The sequence below is a fragment of the Rutidosis leptorrhynchoides genome, chromosome 8 (assembly GCF_046630445.1).
Source record: "Rutidosis leptorrhynchoides isolate AG116_Rl617_1_P2 chromosome 8, CSIRO_AGI_Rlap_v1, whole genome shotgun sequence".
NCBI classification, from domain to species: Eukaryota; Viridiplantae; Streptophyta; class Magnoliopsida; order Asterales; family Asteraceae; genus Rutidosis; species Rutidosis leptorrhynchoides.
The window spans coordinates 7,100,011-7,109,093 of NC_092340.1; the positions used below are offsets into that span (position 1 = coordinate 7,100,011).

At 31.8% G+C, this 9,083-nt stretch overlaps 1 protein-coding gene across 1 annotated transcript; it reads right to left on the reverse strand.

Moving 5' to 3' along the window:
* Nucleotides 1–7,893: 7,893 nt before the first annotated feature.
* Nucleotides 7,894–8,574, reverse strand: LOC139863121 (uncharacterized). Its single transcript, XM_071851769.1, has 2 exons — nt 8,364–8,574; nt 7,894–8,222 (listed from the first exon to the last, which is right to left on the reverse strand). Exons 1-2 carry the CDS (start codon nt 8,572–8,574, stop codon nt 7,894–7,896), a joined length of 540 nt encoding a protein of 179 aa, XP_071707870.1.
* Between the last annotated feature and the right edge of the window lie 509 nt (nt 8,575–9,083).

Here is a 9,083-nt window from a genome sequence, read left to right on the forward strand (position 1 = left end):
ACGTAGAAGTAACGGAGATGATAAACACTAGGTTTGACTTACGAGCAAAACCCTCGAACAATACCCATAACCTCCTTAGTAATAACCCATAGTTTCCTTAGCTCTATCCCACTTGAAAACCCATTTTGAATGTGACACGCTCATGACCTCGTCGTAGTATTTTAAGTGATATAATTAATAATAATAATAATAATAATACTATTAATAATAATAAAATAAATAATAATAATCTTAATAATAATAATAATAATAATAATTTAAATAAATAAATTTACACATAGTAATATATGTGTAAAATAACTCGCGCAGAAACCTGGTATTTATAGGCATAATTCCTGATTCTGATGCCCATGCGATCGCATGGGTTTTATGCCTATTTCTCATGCGATCGCATGGCTGTCAGATCCAGCTCACATATTTTTGTTTTTTTGTTTGTCGACATAATAATTAATAATATATATAATATATTTAATTTATATAATTAATTATATATTATATTAAATTCACATGCATAGTTAACTTGTAATTTTTGCTCCGATAAGTCGTACGTTGTTACGCGACTTATGTCCCGGTTCCGGTTTTTCGATTGTCCCTTCGTACGCTGAGAAAACTTGTAATTTTCATTCTGGGACACGTACCTTTGTCAAAATATAGCCTTAAATTATCCCTAAATTATACCACCCAGAGTATATCTTAAACTTTAGAGTATTTTGGTCATTTACTTCTATAAATCATTGTCTCGTTATTTATTAATATAATAGTATTTTTCAAACGTTTCATAACCAAGTTAATATCTATTCTCAATATTTATAAACACGTTTTAAAATACGTATCGCAAGTTATTCATATAATTAATTCTTAACAGTTAATATTCCTTATTATTGTATGTGTCCAAATTACATTATTTAAACAAATAATTCACCATTTATTCCGAATACCGTTAAAATGAATGATTTCTCAAATCAAGTGGACCTCTCAACAGAGACTCGTAATAATATCATAATTCTTAAGAGACTCGGTAAATATCTTTTACTTGAATCGTTTGGCATAATCTTTTAACTCTGTAGTTAAATATATCAATCAGATAATTAAACCAATAAGTTTAATGCATAGTATCATATCCTCAACACTTTGTTACGTTTTCAAGTTATAGTATATTTATCTATATATAATTGTTCGCGTTTCGTTGAGAACAATCGAAGATTAATTGAACAGTTCAAAATTTTGAGATTTAACTTCATAGACTTTGTTTAATCATACAAGATTAAGTTTAAATTTGGTCAGAATTTTCCGGGTCATCACAAAAAGTGCCATAAGGGCACGTGAATGTGGTTTTCTCTTGATCTTCGGGTGCTATTGGAATTTGAAAATATCCGAAAAATCCATCAAGAAAACAATAGTAACTATTTTCGGCTAGCCTTTCCAACATTTGATCAATGAAAGGTAAGGGAAAGTGATCTTTTCTGGTGGCGTCATTTAATTTTCTATAATCAATACATACACGCCATCCTGTTACAGTCCTTGTAGGAATAAGCTCATTTTTTTCATTTGTAATGACAGTCATGCCACCCTTCTTAGGCACGCATTGAACTGGGATTACCCATGGACTATCAGAGATTGGATAAATTTAACCTGCATCTAGCAGTTTAATAATCTCTTTCTTAACTACATCTTGCATATTAGGATTTAGTCTTCGTTGGCGTTGCACATACGTTTTATGACCTTCTTCCATAAGGATTTTATGTGTGCAATACGAAGGACTTATTCCTTTAATATCATGAATCTTCCATGCAATGGCTGGTTTATGAGCTTTCAACACAGAAATGAGTTGTAATTTTTCATTTTCAGTAAGAGAAGACGATATTATTACAGGAAATTCAGATTCACCATGTAAATAAGCGTATTCCAAATGGTTTGGAAGTGGCTTTAATTCTAATGTCGGAGGTTCTTCTATCGATGATTTGTATCGATATCTGTCTTCTTCTTTTAGCATTTGAATTTCTTCTGTTGTTGGTTCATATCCATTAGCTATAAGTGTAGCAAACATTTCAGCTTCATCTATTGGTTCATTACCTTCTCCTAAAGAACATTCTCCTGTTCCTTGTAATTCTGGAAATTCTTCTAACAATTCTGCATGTGCATCTATAGTTTGAATATAATAACATGTATCATCTGCAGATTGTGGTTGTTGCATTGCTCTATCAACTGAAAAGGTAACACTCTCGTCCTCTATACTTAGGGTCAGTTTCTTACCAAACACGTCTATCATTGCTTTAGCCGTGTTTAAGAATGGTCTTCCTAATATGATAGGAACTTGAGAATCTTCTTCCATATCCAGAACAACAAAATCTACTGAAAATACTAAAGTACCAACTTTAACTAGCATGTTCTCCATTATCCCTCTAGGATATTTTATTGATCGATCGGCTAGTTGTATGCTTATTCTTGTTGGTTTCAATTCTCCAAGGTCTAGTTTAGCGTATAGTGAATACGGTATTAGATTTATACTAGCACCTAAGTCTGCCAATACTTCTATTGAACTAAGACTACCCAGAAAACATGGAATTGTGAAACTTCCTGGATCAGATAGTTTTTCTGGTATCTTATTCAACAACACTGCTGAACAATTAGCGTTCATAGTAACAGCCGAGAGTTCTTCCATTTTCTTTCTATTCGTGATCAGATCTTTCAAGAATTTAGCATATCTAGGCATTCCTGAAATTACATCAATGAAAGGAAGATTTACATTTATCTGTTTAAACATATCCAAGAATTTGGATTGCTCGGCTTCAAGTTTCTCTTTCTTCATTTTACTCGGGTAAGGAAGTGGTGGTTGGTATGGTTTAACATAAAGTTTATCCTTAACTGTGTTATCTTCATTAACCTTTTCAACTACCGGTTCTTTTTCCTTATCTTGATCAGGTAGTGGTTCTTGTGGAGTAGGAATAGCTTCATCAGAAGTTACATGTATTTCAGGTGGTTTAAGTGTTGTACCACTTCTTGTGGTAATGGCTTTAGCTGTTTCATTCCGGGGGTTAGCATTTGTATCACTAGGTAAACTTCCCGGTTTTCTTTCACCTATTAACCTTGCTAGGTTACTTACTTCTTGTTCCAAGTTTTGAATAGAAGCTTGTTGATTTCTAAATGCTTGAGCATTTTGTTCATTGGTTTTTTTTTGAGATGTGAAAAACTGCGTTTGAGTTTCAACTAGCTTCGACATCATATCTTCTAAATTCGGCTTTTTATCATCGGGTTGTGGTGGTTTGTTTTGAAAATTAGGTCTTTGCTGATTGTAATTATTGTTGGACACTTGTTGATTGCTAGGACCTTGTTGGTTGTTGTATGGAACATTCCTGTTATAATTCTGGTTTTGATTGTAAATCGGTCTTGGCGGTTGATAATTATTCTGATAATTATTTCCAGGCCTTTGGTTTATGTATGAAATATTCTCTCTTTGTTCCATTGTTAATTCAATACTGAGACAATCTTTTGTCAAATGTGGTCCTCCACACTGCTCACAACTAATTCGTATTGAGTAAATATCCTTAGTCATCTTTTCCATTCGTCTCTCCACAGCATCTATCTTTGCGGAAATGGAATCTAAGTCATGGCTAGAATCGGCTCTAGCTACTTTAGATGATCTAACGATATCTTTTTCTTGGTGCCACTCATGTGAGTGGGAAGCAGTGTTATCAATAATTTTGTAAGCATCAGTTTCTGTTTTCTTCATAATAGAACCACCAGCTGCTATATCGATGTCTTTCCTTGTAGTGATGTCGCATCCTTGGTAGAATATTTGTACTATTTGATAGGTATCTAAACCATTTTGCGGACATCCTCTTAATAACTTTCCAAATCTTGTCCACGCCTCATATAGAGTTTCATTTGGCTTCTGTGTGAACGTAACAATTTCTCCTTGAAGTCTTACGGCTTTAGATGCCGGAAAGAATTGTTTAAGAAATTTTTCAACTAAAACGTCCCATGTATCAATCGCCCCTTCAGGTAACGATTCCAACCAATCTTTGGCTTCTCCCTTTAAAGTCCAGGGAAATAACATGAGATATATCTGTTCATCCTCCACTTCTCTTATTTTAAATAGAGTGCAGATCCTATTAAAGGTACGAAGATGTTCATTTGGATCTTCCTTCGGCGCACCACTAAATTGGCATTGATTAGTCACCATGTGTAGAATTTGTCCTTTGATTTCATAATCTGGCGCACTAATTTCTGGATGAGTAATTGCGTGACCTTGGTCAGTGCGTTTAGCTCTCATTCGGTCTTCCATACTTAAAGGTTCCAGATTCTTCATAATTGAATTTGTTGAATCGGAATCACTAGAGGATTCTGATTTAATGGTTCGTTCCTCAACAATCTCTGTTTGAATGATTGGTGGTTCCGGAGGAAAGTTTAGTGGTTCAGGATCTATGAATCGTCCCTGAATATTCTCCGGATTCTCAATTGTGAGGTCGGGTTCAAAAAATGGATTATCGGAAATTTGAATTGGAGTACTTGGTCGACTGGATGACGATTCTAAAGAAAAATCAACGGCGGTAATATTTGCTAAATGTCTTGATCTAGTTACAGGTGGTGAACGTACAAAAGGTGGTGAACGTCTTGCTCGGTGCATTCACTGAATATCCTATTAGTTTTTAAAAAAGAAAGAAAAATTATATAAGTTATCCAATTAATAGACTTTTCTGATTTTGCCCACGTTTCGAATAGCCAAAAGATGCAGCAGAGGGGCAGGATTCGTTTGGTTTCAATATAATTGAGGACTGTTTGGCTCCAATAACCCGGTCCATGTACAAATCCAACTATTACTACGAACCAGAAAATTTTGATGTCTATCAATTTAACCACTTAAAATAAATTTTCGTAATTTTAAGAAATTTAGATAAGAAGTAGAATAAAAAATCTATGTCCTAAAAACTAGAATAGCGAGAAATAAGAAAGAAAAAGAGCGTGTCGGAAAAAGATCGAAAAATAAAAATAAGAAAGAAAAAGAGTGACTTATAGAACTTAAAAACACTAGACTAACCCAACCTTATTACTATCACTAACTTAAAATTATAATCGCAAATTGAGATTACTAATTGGAATGATAATTGATACATAGGTAAAAGGCGTCTAAAAATATTAAAGCTTACAAGTAAAACTATATCCCAAATGGAAATAACTTAAAAAGGTACTAAAACTTAAAAAGGCATCGCAAAATTCTAAATCACCTAAATCTTAGTCTAAAGAAAAAGCACTTAAGGGATTTTACGGCAAAGCCTAAAAATCTAGAAGTAAAAAAAATAACTATGGCAAAAACTATATCTTAAAACTAAATACGAGCGAAAAATACAAATATTACGCTAAAATAATTAAAAAGGGACAAAATATAAAAATATACAAAAAGTTGTAAAAAGTACAATTTTTATAAAAATATTATTTTTATATTATTTATTTTATTAAACTATTAATTTTATATTTTAATTAAACTAATTTAACTAAAATACAATTTAATTTAAAAACTTAAAACTAATTATAATAATAAATAAGTAATTAGGGTTAATAATAATAAATAAATAATAATTACCCCGTATTTAAAATTCGACGCGTTTTTTTTATTTTTTATATTCTGTTTTATATTTTCTGTTTAAATAAATATATAAAATATTTATATAAATTAAATAAAAACTTATGTTTTAAAAACTAAAATAAAAATAGAAATACTTTATAATTTTATAAAAAATTTAAAAATAGATTTATATATATATTTTTTTCGGTTGTTAATTTTTTAATTTTTTTTAATTTTAAAAAGTATATATTTTATAAAAACTAATTAAAACTTAATAAAATTTTTTTATTATTATTATTAGCGTTGCGCTTCCGGCTTTTAAGCTAGATGATCCCCGACAGCGGCGCCAAAAATAACTTGATGTTATGCGAGGTGTATATAAAATAGCTTTAAATTTTACTAGGTAATACTATTAAATACGATACAATTTTACACAAGATATTTATTTATTTATTGAATGGATATACTTAAACCTTGCTATAACACTTATAGGCAGTGTACCTAATCGTACAGTAGTGTAGTTTTTAGTAAGTCCGGTTCGGTCCACAGGGAATCTTTTAAACAAAGCTTAACGCTATATTAGTTTAAATTTATAAAAATACAAATATATATATAAGTAATATTATTATTATAAAGGGGGGTTTTTACCGTTTAATGACCGGTTTGTCGATTTTAAAACTTTAGTCGCAGTTAAAACCAAATGTAAAATATTAAATAAAAGACTTAATTTAAAACGTAAAGTAAATAACGATAATGAAATTGCGAATAATAAAAGTGCGATAAAATAAACTTGCGATAATTAAAAAGTGCAATTAAATACAATAACAATAAAAGTGCGATAATTAGAAGTGCAATTAAATATAAAATAAAGGAAATTAAATATGAAATAAAAGAATTATGCTTATTTAAACTTCCGTAATCATGATGTTTGACGTGTTGATTTTAGTTTTATGCCCATGGGTTAATTGTTCTTTGTCCTGGATTATTTAATATGTCCATACGGATTTGTCCATAATAGTCCATCAGTCATAAATATAAAGAGCGAAAGCCTTCGTCAAATTATTCTTATTCCCGAAGTCAAATATTCCAACTAATTGGGGATTCGAATTGTAACAAGGTTTTAGTACTTTGTTTAATGAATACACCAGGTTATCGACTGCGTGTAAACCAAGGTTTTACTACTTTGTTAACAATTAAACCAATTACCCTTGAATGTAATTCACCCCTATTTCAACAAATCTATTAACTATTAATCCAGTTCCGTGTCCGGTAAAATGAATAATTATTGGTATTTATAAATATCCCGCCCACCGTACCCAGTCAAGCGTATGTGGTTATATATAAATACGTCGAATTATAAGTTTGTATATTAAATTAACAAGGTATTGTTTAGTTAATATAAAACCCATTAATAGCCCATAGTCTAATTTCCACAAGTGTCGTTCTTTTATCCAAACCCCAATTATGGTACAAAGCCCAATTACCCAATTTTAGTAATTAGCCCAACATCATGATTACTTCGGTATTAAATAAGCATAATAATAACTTAGCTACGAGACATTAATGAAAATAATATAAGCATAACTTACAATGATTAAAAATAGCGTAGCGTTACACGGACAGAATTTCGACTTACACCCTTACAACATTCGCTAACATACCCTTATTATTAGGATTTAAAATTAAAATTAAAATTAAAATTAAAATATAAATATAAATATAAATATTACGTATAGATATAGAGAGATTGATATATTGGATGATAAAAATGATCAGAATTCGTTGGGTTTTATAGGGATTTTCGTATTTGGCTGCTCCGCCAGTCGCGGCATTTTTGGCCTCCATACTCCGCAACTCGCGGAGTTCGTAATTCCAGCTCACAAAGGTTTGTATTTTAATTTGCCGACGTTTTATAAATATATTATAATATATATATTAATTTTAAGAATTAATTATATATTATATTATATTTATATACATAGTTAACTTGTAATTTTTAGTTCGTTGCGTCGAGCGTTGAGAGTTGACTCTGGTCCCGGTTCCGAATTTTCGAACATCCTTGCGTGCAATTTAATATCTTGTACTTTGCGTTTTAAATCTTGTACTCTTGTAATTTTGAGACGTTTCTTATCAATAATTGGAACCTCTTTGATTGTATTTTGTACTTTTGAGTTTTTTTGGTCGTTTGCGTCTTCAATTCGTCGAATCTGTCTTTCGTCTTCACCTTTTATTATTTAAACGAATATCACTTTTAAATAGAACAATTGCAACTAAAAGCTTGTCTTTCTTGAGGAATAATGCTATGAAATATATGTTCGTTTTTAGTATTATCAATACAAATGTCTTCTAATTTTTTTGAAGTCCAAAGATCTCACCAGAGTTTTTAACATTGCAAATCCACCCTGTAATACTCCAAATGCACGCTCAATATCTTTTCTGGCACTTTCTTGAAACCGTTTAAATTTTTTTCGCGGTTTGTCAGTAGGATCATGGGGTGCTTTGACCAACATAGCCCAATCAGGGTATATACCATCACCTAGGTAATACCCTCTATCGTAGTGATGCCCGTTTACATCAAATGGTGAAGGAGGAGCAGTGTCGTCCTTTATACTGTTGAACAACGGCGAGGCATTTAAAACGTTAATGTCGTTGTTTGCACCTGCCATACCAGAGAATCCATGCCATATCCACTAATCTTGAGAGGTGACTGCTTCAAGCATAATGGACGGTCCCTTTTTATCACCTCTAGTATATTGTCCTTGCCACGCAACGGGACAATTCTTTCACTCCCAATGCATACAATCAATACTACCAAGCATACCCGGTAAACCATGTTTTTGGGAGTGAAAATTATAAAGCCGAGCAATATCTTCAGCTGTTGGCTTTCTCAAATACTCTCTCGCAAACAAATGAAATATGCATTTGCAAAAATAATCTAAACATAAAGCAGCAGTTTTCTCACCAATTTTTATGTATTCGTCAAACATATCAGGTGTAGTTCCATATGCCATTTGACGTATGACCGCAGTACACTTTTGTAGTATTGTCAAACTTTGACGACCAGCTGCATCGGGATGTTCTCTAAAATACATAAAATATTCGGGAATATTGCTACTATTAAGGTTAGATATACCTTCGATTATTCAGGGAAATAATTGACGACTCATTCGAAAACGTCGCTTGAATTTGTTTTCCGGATACACTGGTGAATCCGCAAAATAATCATTGAATAACCTCTCAGCCGCACTTTCACGATCCCTTGGAATATAAACCCGGGTTCGAGGGACTCGCGAACTACTAGCTTCTCCCTCCACTTCTTATTCCGCCAAACTACTAACAAAATTAACAATTTTTTCATCAGCCGAATCGTCATCAATAATAAACTCGAGCATCTTGAATGTTTTATCCATTAAAAATGTTTAGAGTGATTAAGTTGAAAAGAAAAATAAGATTGAAAGAAAGATTTTTTAGAATGAGTAAAATTAATGTATATATATAGGATAAATAATATAGGATTTTT

Excerpts from the sequence above, each read along its gene's own strand:
- LOC139863121 (XM_071851769.1), bottom strand. The coding sequence starts at position 8,574 with ATGGCATATGGAACTACACCTGATATGTTTGACGAATACATAAAAATT. Across the intron at positions 8,223-8,363 it reads TATGCTTGGTAGTATTGATT|GTGCAAACAACGACATTAAC; the intron begins GTATGCATTGGG and ends CTGGTATGGCAG.